This window comes from Sylvia atricapilla, chromosome 3 (genome assembly GCF_009819655.1).
Source record: "Sylvia atricapilla isolate bSylAtr1 chromosome 3, bSylAtr1.pri, whole genome shotgun sequence".
Taxonomy (NCBI): Eukaryota; Metazoa; Chordata; class Aves; order Passeriformes; family Sylviidae; genus Sylvia; species Sylvia atricapilla.
Genome location: NC_089142.1, coordinates 32,639,526 through 32,654,543, shown reverse-complemented (window position 1 = coordinate 32,654,543; position 15,018 = coordinate 32,639,526). Strand labels below are relative to the sequence as shown.

At 39.7% G+C, this 15,018-nt stretch overlaps 1 protein-coding gene across 4 annotated transcripts in view; it reads right to left on the bottom strand.

Annotated features, from left to right (window-relative positions):
- Window positions 1-4,836: 4,836 nt before the first annotated feature.
- SH3BGRL2 (SH3 domain binding glutamate rich protein like 2) overlaps window positions 4,837-15,018 on the bottom strand; it is a 32,325-nt gene continuing 22,143 nt past the window's right edge. The window contains exons 3-4 of one of the 4 annotated variants that reach the window (XM_066315061.1): window positions 6,128-6,208; window positions 4,837-5,033 (exon numbers count right to left, since the gene is read on the bottom strand). In XM_066315061.1, coding sequence (XP_066171158.1) covers window positions 5,031-5,033; window positions 6,128-6,208 — 84 coding nt within the window. In that variant the 3' untranslated portion in view covers window positions 4,837-5,030. Of the gene's footprint in view, window positions 5,034-6,127; window positions 6,209-14,881; window positions 15,013-15,018 lie in introns of those variants that run through there. The other 3 variants (XM_066315059.1, XM_066315060.1, XM_066315062.1) reach the window with 3 other exon arrangements.

Here is a 15,018-nt window from a genome sequence, read left to right as displayed (position 1 = left end):
CTACTACAGCTCCACTTACTTCAGAGCAACACTACTGATCCTGCTGAGGATCCCACTGCAGGCATTTCAGGCTTGCCTATTCCATCTGTACCTCTTTTATGCATCCTGCCTAAAGCAGATTGCACAGAACCTTGCTCCAAGGTGCAGCGAAAGTCACAAATGGAGTTTTCATGGCAGTAATCACAATAGATAGTGGGCAAGCTTTAGACAGGAATGGTAAGGTATTACTTATTAGACAGAGAATCAAAGGAAGACTGTAGTTATGCAACCTGTACATTTGGCTAGCCACTTAACTGGTAAAATGTATTTAATTACCTTCTATAGATTGGCAAAGTCGATAGGCAAACCAGGAACTCACATTCCTTTCAGATGTAAAAAGCAGTGAAAGTTTTAGCCCTAGGAGCAGGACTTCATTGTGTGAAAACTTCCTGTCCCCAGTGTCCAAGCCACCCCAAAGGATCTGCCCTTTATTTCCAGGTAACCCAAGTAAAAAAAATGGAAGAAAATACATAATCCCTTTTGTCTTTTTTTTCTTTACTACTATTTACCTTGGGAGATCCCAAACCAGCAGGTATTCTGGACACATTGCAATTCCCATGCAGTCACCAGGGTTCAAAGCCAATTACAGAATCAGGCTCACCCATCCCAAGTGAAAAGTTCTGCAGAGGCTGCCCAAACCAAAGCACCAAGGCTGCCACCAGAGCAAGCCACGGCAAAAATAAACTCATATTTTTAAATTGTTTCTTTTAGCACATACTACACAGTGCAAGTTTTTGTGTTTTTTTTTTTGAAGTACGAGTTTTTTATTAGATGAACACAGTTGAATACATAACGTGTACACGACCTAGGATGCAACATGCTCCCTCCCCTACTGAGTTACAGAACACTGACGCCGTGAAGGGAAACACACACCAGCTCTGCATTCGTGACCCCACAGGGATGTTACAGATGGCCAGGAGTGGAAGCTTTGCACACAGGTAGGTCTACACAGGACAGGATGACACATATGAGGAAGAGGTAAAGATTGGGAAGAAAGGAGTAAGCTGGATCTGCCCTGGCTGAAGGACTGCCCTCAAGGAGATGTTCTCTGTTTTCCCTCCCGGATTCCTTAAGGAGCAGGAGGGTGAAGCATAGACCATGATGCAGCTGGAGTCCTGTGGAAAGCAGTGGTGTCTGGTGTCACACGTGTCACTGCCAGCCAAAGGCTCCTGTGATAACCACTGCTCAGGGTGCCAGAGCAAGCTGTTGGCTTTTCTGCACTGGGTCTTCCACTTGGGCTCTCTGTGAATGGTGAATATATAGGGCTCCATCCTCCCCCCACTGTTCATGCCAAGGTGTAGTGAAATCAGTAAATAAGTTACTGGAAACTAATGAGATTTGGCATTTTCCTGGTGATCACCCCACGTCTGCACTCCTGTGAAGGGTCACAAGGCAATTTCAGGGTCCTACTTCTGAACCATGGTATTGCCTAAATAGGACACCTCAAAAAAATGGCCTGATGGTGGAGAAGGACAGGGAGGGACAACGAAAAAACCCACTGAGAGCTTGGCAGCTACTCTTCCTTTCAGTGATAGCACTTGGGCTGCTCAACATTAGAATCAGACACTACTTTAAAGAAAGTGTAAACATGAATTTATGGGCTTAACTCCACGTTCACTTCCCTTGGAAGGTTTGATTCTAGACAGTCAACAAAAAGAAAAAGAAAATTAAAAAACAAAGTCACCTGGGAAAAATCAAGAGTTCAGAAGACTCATCAAAAACTGTTTCAGTCTTACAAAGCATGTGCCTTTTGACTCAGGCCTCAAAATAAATTCACTGTATTATTAAAAAAATAGCAGTATAGAAACTACGCCTTTCTCAGTTCAAAGTTTAAGCACATCTAAGAAGACCCCACAGAAACAGTCCTCCTTCTGGCAAGGCACTATCCAGTAGTGTGTGGCACAAACAAAAACACCTCTATCAAAACCACTGATACAGTGAATGTGCACGTGCACGTCAGCCCACACAGCAACTTAAGCTAGGTAAAAAGATTAAGTTTCAGTCACACTGCTCTCCATTTCAAAAAGTGGGGTAGTTATAAGTATTAGCTAGAAATTTGAATCATTTGGTTCTTAAGCATAACTTAATATGCCAAAATTTTAAACAGAATTAAGAATTTCCTATTTTTTAAATAAATGTCTCTAGTTTCCCCAGACCTTTTCAGTTACAGTTTATAGCTACATTTCATTACTACAAAACTGACTAAAAATATTCCAGATCATCTTGTGTAACAAACTAGAAGTCTACTTGCTTTAATTACAAAAATAAGGCTGTCATACAACAGACAAAATTCACATCCAAACATATATACTTTTTTTTTTTTTAACTAGCTATTTATAATTCAAAAGCACACATTCTAAGGGACTTACACTGCCAATCCATGCAGGCAAGCAGGATATCTTTGGAGCTAGTGTTGTCCTTCATACAATTGACTATGCCCATGCTCTGAAATAAGCCAGGTTTACTTGACTGCTGAAACGACACTAACTCTCCACTAAATGAGAGCCTTCTACTCTACATTATCGAAATTCAAAAGGAGCTCTGTGAAACTAATTTCACCCCTGGAGAAATCAGTGTGGTTTTTCCATTCACATCAGTAAGCCTGGGATTTCACCCAGGATTACTCATGTGTATATGCTTACACACTTAGGTAATTTTTTTCAAACCTGGGACTTCAGGCAGTTCTCAAAGTTTACAATGTATCAAGTACATGATAAATCCAGGATGGCTTCTCAACTGCAAGTAATCAACTGCAAAATTACATAAATTTATATCTCTATTCATTTACAAAGTTAAATAATTAACTTCTTTTTAGGAATAGTTATATTGAATGTGGTGAAGTTAACAACGTACAGCTCCACCTCATGTCATATTCCCTTCCTATAGTGAGGTTCAAGTCTCATGAAAATATAGGATTGGTAACAAGAATGTCACAGTAACACAGACAAAATTCTTAAAAACACACCTACAAACATCAATGCCCGTTCAGAATTCCTCTAAAGAAGGTGCTCTGGCAAAGATTCTGACCAGTAAATACAACCACAGACTTCCAATCTGTGTGTGCTCTTGCTCCATCTAGCTCTTCAGCTCAGCTGAGCAGCCACGTTTGTTCAGTCTGGTATGAAGAAGGCTAAGAGGTGACCCAATGGTAGCCTACAACTATCTCGAGGGCCATTACAAAAAAGAATGGTGCCAATCTCTTCTTGGGAGTGCCAGAAAAACCCCAGCAAAGGCAGCAGACTCAAAGCCTAGAAGTCAAAGCTGGACTTTAAAAGATGAAGTTTTCACTAGGAAATCACTGCAGCAGTGTCAGAGGTTACCTAGAGAGTTATGAGATCTTCATCACTGGATATTCTTAATGCTCTGCTAGACAAACCCATACCTGATCCCAGCTAGTGTGGTTCTTTGGCCTGATTTTGACAGTGCTGGACCAGGGCCCTTCAGTTGTCCCTTCCAGCTGACGTGTTTGGTATGCCACGATTACTGATGTCAACAGCAGAAGTGATTTCTTCCACAATGTTGTGATAATGTTGCTTTCTAACACTTTTTACAAGTCTGGCTTCCTTCAAACCACACAGTCTGAGTGATGCTGTGATTGCAAAGTAGCTTTTCTACATAGTGGTTGTCTTTCGTTTACCCAAAGATGTAAGGACATTCATTGTGATGGCACTATCTTGCCAGTATGAAATCACTTGAGTAAAAGCTACATTACAGCATAGCTGTTATTCACGTATTCAGATTTGATTCAGAATGCATGATGCAATTTCACTTCTGTCTAGAATGCATTTTGTAATGGTTATTGGCAAGTCATGCATCAATGCAGTCCCACTTGAATAATCTCCACTTCCTTTACTTGGCTCCTGTTCCTCAGCTGAACAACCTCACTGGCCTCATTTGGTAAAGGACACACTCAGCTTTCTCACTGTCTTTGAGGCACCTCCACACAACCACATCTGGGGACATGATCAGGACAACACCTAGTTAGACATGCTCTTGGACATTCTCACTCCTGGTGGAGTGTTAACCATCATGGGACTGAAACCTGGCTCTCAAAGTATCCCCCTGATTCTCATGTGGCTTGAGGTGGAGCTGTGTGTTACTGAAGGTAAACTGAAGTTTTGGCAAAATTTCATATTAAGACAGTCCAACTACAGAGGTCTAACCTTGGGGCTTAAGACTTTCTCAGTTAAGAGATAACTTCATATTATCATTAGCTATTAGAATCCCTTTAGCTCTTCTGAACTCCCCAGTATTGCCACCAAGCATTTTACTGAACACTTCACCTGCATTTGGAAATGTGTCAAAATATTTCACTTTGGCACCTCCTTCATGATAGCAACTTGTTTTAAACAGTCAGTTGCAACATGCATCATTAGACAAATCAAGTCTTCATTAACAAGATTAGCAGCCCATGTCTTAAAATAATCATGATCTAGAATAAACATCACAATAAATAAATGTAGAGCAAAAATATGGCAGTTATTGGCTTAGACTGAGATCTCAAGATTGATGCTTTTTACCTTCTGGATCATAGCCAGCACAAACATTGTAATAACCACGAGCACTTCAACTATCATGACAAGCTAATTTGAACTACAGTAGTGGGAAGAATTAAAAAAGATAAGGGATATGACTACATAAGTATACCCATGAATGATCCAAGCCCTACACTTCCACTCCTTATTCTGAAACATACATGTCTGTTAGACTATCAGGGCCAGTTGCAAAATCCAAAGACAAAAGTGAAACATCAACAGTGAGCATTTTTACAACAGAAGATGAGTAGCCCAGCCTTAATCCTATTCCATATGTGTGTTATTAGCTCCACATTATTGGAGAGCACCATCTCATGGCAAGCAGACTACTACTAATGACACGTTTGCTCTATCACAGTGATCCATTAGAGAAGCTGTTATGTGCTGAAGAATAGAGTCACTCATTCAGGAATGTGCTTGTTGATACTTCACATGGGCTTTCTATGGTTCTGACTCCTACTGAAAAGAGAAAAAATAAAGAGTATTATTAATTATTATTAACATAACATTAACATTATGAATACATTCTCATCTCTCATACCTGTGACCTTTGCATATAAGGTGACCCTAACCCCGGACCAGGAGCTGAGGATACATTTCTGTGAAGCACTACCAGATTGAAGCAGGAAGTTCACAGACACCCCTCCAGGCCTCCAGCACCATATTTGCTAGGAACAAAGCTGCATAGAAGCTGCTATTTCAGACTGGGTCAGAACATCATCTTTTTCCTAGGACAAGTTCTCCAAGCTACAAAGTGAGGCAGGCTGCCAAAATAACTTGCTTCTGTGGTTCTCTGATGAGGTTTCTTCCTACTCCTGTCCCTAAAGGGGTCCAGAAATAAATGAATTCCTGGCAGAAGAAGAACTCCATAGACACTCAAGAGCTACCACCCAGGCCTGAAACAGTACTAGTACCAAATATATCTATATCTATATATACAGTATCCAAGGAAAGAAAAATCCTCCCCTCTGTGTCTGATCTACTGCCAAAAGGTGCACCCAGTCTGTTTGAACAAGTGTCCAGATTTCCATATGGCAATAAAATTTCCTCTGTTATACTGCCCTCAACAGAAAGATACTACCTGGCTTTGTGTTTTGACCTCTAGATACATGTTTGCTGAAATCGAATTCAAAAAGGTTAATATTAAAGTTCTGACTGCTCCAGCATTTTAGCATTTAAAAAAAAAAATGATGCCTAATGAATAAATGCTGAGCCATTACTCCAGGCTTCAGAAAGTCCAGTGATTAAGATCGTAGTTATAATTAAGCCAGTTGCTTACAATTTAGATTGATAATATGAAAGAGAACGTAATCTTTAAACTTCATTTATCTGCTGTCCCAAATTATTCCCATGTATATGCTTGCTTTCATTTAAAATGCTTTACTTTTCCTTACAACCCTCGATTACTTCATTAGCATTAAGATGATATGGACAAGGTATGGATCACAGCAGGGATGCATCCAAACACAGGGTTCCATCCCACGCAGAGATCAAAGAAAATTCAATCTCTACATCTCAAGAATCCCATGAAAAGTCTGCAATATTTCACTAACCTTTGATGCCAAAGTAGGTTTCAGTCCAAGAAAGGAGAATACAGTGTTGCTCTCCTTTGATTCAAAAAAGCCATCATAATCCTGGAGAATTAAAAGAAGAAAAGATGAGTCAACATTTGTATTCCTATTTTCCTGATTGATGTTACCACACCTTGTATTAGACTAAAGAGTGACATGTAATAATGCTCAAAAAAAATACTGATGTATACTCCTATTCTCCTCCCCAAACCTACAATCGAAACTGCAATGAGATCACAAACTATAAACAACAGTGGCGAAGAAAAACACATCAGTTCACTAACTTCAACATCCCTCACTGCTTTGACAGGAAAGTACAAGCACGTACTTGCATCAAAAGAAACTCTATTGCAGGTATATTTTAAAGGTATTTAAGTGCAGAATTTCTCCTAAAACCTTTATGGTGCACTAGATGAAGGTGCTTTGCCAGCATTTCAATAATGATGTGCTGCTACATCAGTGTGAACTGGGATGCTTTGCAGTTGCATAATTATTTAAACAGCCTCAGCTTCCCAAAAACACAACCCATAGCTATACAAGGGCAGTTTCTCAGCCTGACCCTCTATACTAAAAGCACCTGTGAAAGACACCAAGAGGCCAGCACGAGTGTATAATGGTCCTCAGGCCTCAGATATATTAGCTGACATATGCAGAAAGAGTAAACCATCTTAAGATGACTTCTTGTTGTTTTCTTCTTAAAACATGACATACTGTAACTTAGGAATTAACAAAAAATTATAATTAATTGCCAGAAAGTAAATCCAAGTAAAACAGGCAAATCAACTAAGCCATGATATAAATTGAAAGATTACTGAAAGGATTCCCAGCAGTGCCATGGATTAAAATGAGCTATGTAATCATTGAATATCAAGAGGAGTAATAAGTAATACTAAGTAATATACTGAAGCTCTGCAAAAGGATGTTTGATTAAGCCCTTGACCTCTAAGAATGAGACTTCAAAAGCTGCATGGACACTATTAAACCTTTAAAAGGTCTGTTCTGACCCTTGTAAAGCAGATGAAAACCCATGAAGGACACAGGCTGTATAAACAACACACAAGAAGACAGCAGGTGATCTCCCTGAGAAATACCTTCATTTGCTCCACTGGACTCATGGACAAGAGAGTCACACTGTCTCTGGAGCTGAAGGTAGGGCAGCAGTGGATGAGTACAGTAAGACAGACCCTTTCTTTAATATCAGGGATGGCATAAATTGCCTGAAGATGCCCATTACAGCCCTGTAAACTACCAGCAGACAACCTGCACGTATGCAGCTGTTTTGGCAGAAACCTTTTTGGGTCCCTGCCAGGAATACTCTCCCTCCTAAGCACCACATGCAGTCTTCACTAAATCCCAGACACTTCTTTGTCTCAACAGTTTGTCCAAAGAAGATTCTGTGTTTGTTTGGGTGAGTCAACATCTCTCAGCACTATTTTCAGGTGCCAGTTCTCCTGAAGTCTCTTAATCTCAGTACTTCAATTAGCCATAGAAGTATCACTACTCTAAGACCATGGTTTTTTCTTAGTTAATAAACTGGTAAGAAAAGAAAGAAGGGAAGGACTAAGAGACTGAAAATTATGTCATAACAAAAAAGGCTGCACTCCTGGCTCTGACAATGACTGACACGCAGCTAATCCACCAACATCTGTGAACATTTGTTAACATCTGTTTAACCTAAGCTCTGTAAAGTAATTCAATACTTAATAATAAAAAGCTGCCTTCAAGTACTAGTTATTATTTTACTTTCAGAATTATCAGGTCCTGACTTAGTATGTTTTTCCCACATTTTTACTGATTAACAAACCTGGATTCACTTACTGAAAAAATTGTGAAGGTAAACAGTGAGCTAAACTAAATCTATGTTTGAAAGAGTACAAACCCCAGTGGATTGATTCATTTTCAAGGGACCTGAATATTTAAGAACCACAAGAGATTATCCACCAGAAGCAATCTCCCTGATGTTTTGAAATATCTGCATTGCAAAATGTATTTAAATGCTATTGACACTTACATTCATGGGCGGTGGGGGAGAAAAAGCATCATGCTTCTAGATAAAGTAGAAGTAAATTTTAAATAGGAGAATTTTCCTAGTAATGTCTCCAATTACAACATATGATCTCAAAATATTCAAATGTGAAACAAAAATGATACAAAAATGCATAATAGTCCTATAAAATGTTAAGAAATCACTTTAGCAAGGTAGTTTCTTAAAAGATTATTGAGAAGTATGATCTCAATGACTCAATGGCTGTGTCATGAATGATAAGGAGTTCAAAGTGGGCATCCCTGGCTTTTCCTGTAACACAAGCAAGATAAAAGATGCTCCAAAAACACTCTGCCTTTGATCTTACTATTAGAAGGAGAGGAAGTCTACACAGATTTGAGCCACATGTAAAGACATTAAATCCACGGGTGAGGACACAAAAATTCTTATTTCAATAAAGAACACCACACTGCTACCAGCAGTAAATGCAGAGGCTGAAGAAGGAAAACAGCACCAGCTCAGTGAAAATGAGAATTTCATAGCCAGGCAGGAGCTCAACTCACTGGTGACCCACCCAATTTTTCCATTTGGAAAAATTCTGTGGGACATTCTGCCTCTCACCAAGGAAGAACCCCACCATTCACTGGTTTTGGCAAAGCAGTGGTTCCCTCTTGCTGCACCATGCTTCACCACCAGCACCAAGTTACTACAACCCTCTTGTCACTGTTCCAAGGAGCTCTAGCCAGGGAGTGCTGTGGCTTTGCTGGGATCAGTGGAGCAGTGCTGTCCCACCCCTGTGCAAGGAAGTGGGTCCCATTGTCAATAGGAGGAACTCAGAGAACAGCTGTTAACCTAAAAATACACCAGTACAGCAAAATGCTACCCACTGCCCCACTTCAAAAGGCAACTAGTGCACAAATATATTTTTGACTGAGCATTTAAAGTTATGAAACTTGGTGCTTTCCAGAGCTGCTAATCACACTTCATTAGTGTACAGAATTCTGGCAACATCAGTAGCTGATTAAAACTGACTAAAAACTGAGTACTAAAACTAGTGGGACATGGAGACAGTGGACATGAATCATCCATCAGCAATGCAGAGATGCTTAATCCCTCTGGAGAAGTTGAAAAGCCAAAAATACAGAAGATAAATCTCATGACTGAGAGTATGAAACGTTACCAAGAAAGACAAATGCCAGTTAGGAGGAAAAAAGTGTATCTCAGGATTGTCTGAAGTGATAAAGAAAGGACAGGAGGATAAAGAAGGTAAGTAAAAAGCTATTTCAAGGCAGAAAAGGCTTTTAAACAGGATAGTAACTAACTGACTGGTTTAGGCATGGTTCCTCACCCTCAAAGTTGGTGGCAGGTCCATCACCCACCACATAACCTGAGCAGGATACAGCCTTTCTGTTTTAACACCACAACAGTTACAGCACTCAATATGCTCAATGAGCTGCTAGGGAGTGGATTAGCTGTCCTAATAAGGTCTTGCTTTGTTGAAAATAAATTGAAGCCACTGTAGGTGAGCTACTTGCCTGTAGCTCACCTATAAACAAGCAAAATCTTGTTGGCCTTGTGTGGTCTAAAGCTCTGCTTTGCTTTCCCAGCTCCTGCTGAGTGACTCTGAACTGGGGCGTAGAGACAAACTGTGGCTCCAAAGGTCTTCAGGACCAAAGTTAGCCCAGACGGTAATGGAAGAAATGCTAGGAAGGCTGTGAAGCTCACTGTGGTGGCAGGATGTTTAGTACTAGATGTGTTAGTGAACACATGGAATGCATTTCCAGAGCATACTGAAGATGCTAAAAGTTTCCACCAGAAGGTTCAAGTTCATGAAAGAAAAATGTAGTAAGAATTACTAAATATGTTAAAGAGACACTTATTTCAGAAAAGTAACTACAGACAAGCAAAATACTCAACCATTTTAAATCTTGACTTGTTTATGGTCTTTCCTAGGCTTATGGCCACTGTTGGGACAAAAGTGGGCTTGAAGGACCTTCAGTCTCACAAATCTAAGGCCATTCATGCTAATCTTAAGGTGTATCTTATACAAGTTTTAAAATTATCACAGAATGATTTGGCCTGGAGGGGACCTCAAAGATCATCTAGTTTCAACCCCCAATAATCAGCAGAGCCACATGATGTTGTCCATTAAGTATGATGGTAAAGGGGAAAAAAAGAAATCAAAACACAAAATTACTCAAGCCTCCAAGCCTCAGACTTCCATGGCTTTGTTTTTAAAATTTGAATCTTGGCAGCTTATCCTGGAAATAAAAGGTGCTGTCACTACTTTGCACCTCTTTAAAACCAGATTAATCAAAGACAGGACAACCATGTTAATGTCTACATTATGCAGTAATCCCAAAGACCATCCATTGCCCAAATGCTACAGAAAACTAACATCAGTCTTAGTCTTTGAGACATTGGACAAGCATTCAGGAAATCTGACACAAATGTCTTAGGGTCTTCTGACCTTCATGTGGGTTTTACGTGAATTTACTCCAGTACAAAAACCACTGATCCTTGGGAATTCTCTCATCTTTAGAAATCCCACTTCCAGAGTAGGTTGTTCTCTCAACAGCAACAGCCAAGTTCACAAAGCTCAAGGTGGCTACAGCATTAGCTGTATCCCAGCTATGATGATCACCAGACCTTAAGTGTGATGTACTCCTGGTGCTGGGAAACCAGATCACTGCAGTGATGTGATTACAGACACTGCCATAATTAATTTGGCTCAGGATTTTCTTAAGCAGGTATACCCAGGATTGTTTAAATAAACACTGTCACTGCTGGGAGAAACTATTTACTGCACACCAAAGTTAAAATTGGCAGTACTGCAGATCAGCATAAATAATTATTTTGGCTTCACGGAACATAACAGAAGCGTGAATGTATTGGGTTAAAGTAAAACATTAACACAAAGCAGATTACAATTAGCAACTTTACCTCCATTGCTGCACTGAGATTAGGAGTACATCTAATGAACTTTCAAAGACAGCAACTGTGAATAAACTTCTTTCCAGTAAGTTTCTTTAAACAAGCAAGTTGGTTTTGTCACTGCTCACTTTTAGTTGGCAACTAAAAACTGTTAAACATCTCAGACAAATCTTTATTGCTTACCACACCAAGAAGCAGAAAAACAAAAAATCCACCCAAATGTAGCTTGCATACCTTTTCCTAAAGATTTTTAAAGTGCAGTGATTACTGGACAACACTTACAGATTACTTCATTGGCAGGCTGCTAAAATTTATTTCTCTATGTCAGTATTTTTAATGTAAGATTATGATCTCTCTGTTCTTCTAAAAGGGGCAACATAATTGTACCTTCAAGTAATAGTGAGGAACTCATAATCTAAACACATTGAATCAGCACTTTGCTACTGACTGAGTTAATACTGTATGCCATTGAGAATGGGCTGTTTACATCCTCCCTGAAAAGGGCAGTTCAGTTCTCCAGAACAGATGACATTCATTTACTGATCTGATTAGGATTACAATGGAAAACTCCTACACAGCACAGCTCTCCTTGGAGAATGTGTGTTGCATGTGTGGGTCTCTTCTAATATTATATAAATATACAAATAAAAGAAGATCTTGTCCGTACAACATAGGACAAGCTAATCATGACAATTTTCATTACCTAACCTTCTGATAAGATCTCTGCACAGGATTTTTAAAGAGCTTATAGAATTGGCTCTACAAAGCAACTTGTTACTCCTCTACTAAAGGCCAGATGTTTATTTTGGTAATCTGTTTAGCTGTAGCCTTCCAGAAACAAAGGCTTTAATAAAAGGGAGCAGATGTCAGCCACAGCTCTATTGTTTGGACAGCACAGGACAAACTCAGGCTGATGTGATGTTTGCCAATCAGGCAGCAATGGTGCCAGGGTACACAGTATCCACTATCTAAGAACTTATATCCCTCACCTCCAAGGGAGGGAGTCCAAGTGCAGCAGGACTTCCCTTAGACAAGCACTGAAGACTTCAAACTTACTACCTAGTGCCTACCTGGGGTAGGAGAATATTCAGGGGAGTTAGTGGCAGAATCCGTAAGTACTATGGATGGCAAGAGCTGGTGGATGGTGGAGCACCTCCACCTTTTGGGCACCTTCCAGCTCACTGCGTCATTTTATAAATTATTTGGATAAGAATATTATCAAATCAGACCATGACAGGAATTTGAGAAAGGGCTACAATAATTTTCTACGCACTGAATAGTTCCCCCAAAAACACTGCACCTCTTTCATCAGCCTATTTTATTTATTTCTTGTCTATATGCCTTTGCTGTTTTGTTGGAGTTGACACCCATACATGACATTTCAAGAAAGGACAATAAATATCACATATCTGTGTCTCTACTGTTGCCCACTAGGCACTGTATCAGGACTTACCACAACATTCTAAACCATACAAACAGCTTCAAAGGGGGAAAAAAAAGTCAGCCTGCTATGTAAATACTTTCCTTTTGGCTCAAATTCCCACCTGGAAACAGATTTCCTTTTAATTTTGGTTGGCCTAAATTTCAGGCAATTCCCCTTCAGTGGCTGATTTCTGCATATAAAACTGTCACTGTTCAAAGCTCTAACTTGCAGCTTGGCTAGAGTGCAGTTTCACTGGGAAGTGGATATTTCCAGGCTTCTGAAAGATCCAGGAATCACTTCTAGTCTAAGAAGAGTTGTGTACTCAGCTGTGGAGAATTCAAGAAGAGGGAGGTGTAAGGCACAGGCTAATTTCAGACGTTCAGTATTCCAGCATTCCTGGCTTTCTGCTTAAATATCTGGGCTGCTGCAGGGCACTGCTGCCTGGATAGAGAACCTTGTAAAAGGATGTTATGTAGATACTCACATACCCCAGAGCCATGTCACTGAAGAACATGGAAACAAGGAACAGGCAGACCAGGCTGCCAGAACTGAAATGACTGCAGTGGACCTGGATTGGGAATGTGAGGACAAACTGACCATAGCTCAGTGACACATCAGGACACCTAGAAGGAGATGCAATGTAGAGAAAGGCTCATGATCCAGGGATGGACCTGACCACTGAAGTCACTGAACAGGTTACCCATAAATGTGAAACATGTACCACAGTCAAGCAAATCAGGTGGGAAAAGCCCCTCTGCTGCAGAGAACAGTGGCTGGGAAAGACAGTATGGGATTATTTTCTTGGGGGAACATAATCCATAATTTCAGTTGCATTTCATGGCTGTACATCAAAGTACCACACCAGGAGCCACTAAATCTAACTGAAGATGAGCTCTGTAAGGGACTGGGCAAGACAAAACCGATTCCAGTGTCCAACAACGCAACACAACCTACCAGGTCCTTTTAAAGCTCTACTCCAGATTAACCTCACTTTACTATTCTTTATGCAAAGTGCATGAGTTTTGTTCAGAAGCAAGCATTAGACACTAACATCTCCTCACTCTTACAGGGCATTAACTAGAGCAAGATAACTGTACTAATTTCAGATTTACACTACTGCAAATTTGAAAAGCAGGATCATGTGTCTGATTTATCTGAAAGGTAGACTCTGTTCTCACACACAATTTTATAGAAGTATCACGAAGATGAAACAATAGATTGTAAAGTCATGAAAATATGTAAATTATCATATTGTTGGTGCTATAACATAGCACTTGATTATCAGTAAAATTATTTGTGTTCTTGTGTGCTTGCAGCTCTTATCTGGTTCACAGGAAATAAAAATTGTTCTTCCTAAGTACTTTATTTAAAAATTTCTTAACATAACTTGTCACTGAAAAATGGGGAGTGCATCTCAGAAGACTAAGAAAAGGAGAAGATAGATTAATGACTAATCATTAATGATTGTATCTGCAATTACATCAACTCAGAAAAACCACAAGGTCTTGCTCACACTTCAAAACACGGAGTTTGTCTCGTGGTACCAGAAGAATGCCTCCCCCTCTGTGGTACAAGACACTCCGTGAACCAGTAAACATTGACCACCTCTTTGCACCATTCTCCCCTCCTACACGAGCTGCCAGATGTTCAACTGGTTGACACAAATTCATTTTGGGTACTTACTGAAACCATTAAAGACAAACTTCCTCTAGCCTGCAGTTACATCCTGAAGTGATTATTTCAAATGGTGATGTCCTAGCCAGGAAAATCTGGTCTTAGATAAACCCCTTGTGCACATTGCTGAGGTTTTTGACTAAGAGAAAATAGTGAGAAAAAAAACCATCCCAAAGCTATTAACGCTAATACTAACACAGAAAACCCACTATAGCTATAACTATAACATCGAGTCATGGACATCATATGCTTGTAAACTTCTATTGAAATAGAATATTTCAAATGACCTAAATAGAATATTTAACATGACCGAAATAAGAAATGTACTATTTTTCTTGGCACTGTCCAGGCCTTATACCTTTAGAAGAACAGCAATGGACATGGCCAGATTGTATCACAAGGAAGTATGAATTGTCAGCAACAATGAATAAGCCAGAATAAGTATATAGAAAGTTTCCTGATAAGACTGTAGAAAAACAGAGTTTTTTAATAGAGAAAACTAATTAAAAATTGCCTGGACACAAATCAGAAACACTAAGCTACAAATTTCACTAACTCAACAGAAAACAGCATTTTTTCAGTTTAAGTTACTTAATAGAGATTATGCTTTAGTTATTTGTGTCAAGGTAAACACATGAAAACACTCACTGCAGAAATGACAAAGAGAGATAAGATGTGCAAGGTTTGCTGACTTTTATCTAATTGTAGTATCTTACCCCCCTTTCCAGCACTGACCTCCTTTGCTTTCTGCATAATGTTTCATCTCCACTCTGTTACCTAAGAACTTCTTTAACTAATGCAGCAGGTTAACTCATGACTGTTGGAGATCCTGCACATCCTTTCTCCTTCATCCTAGAA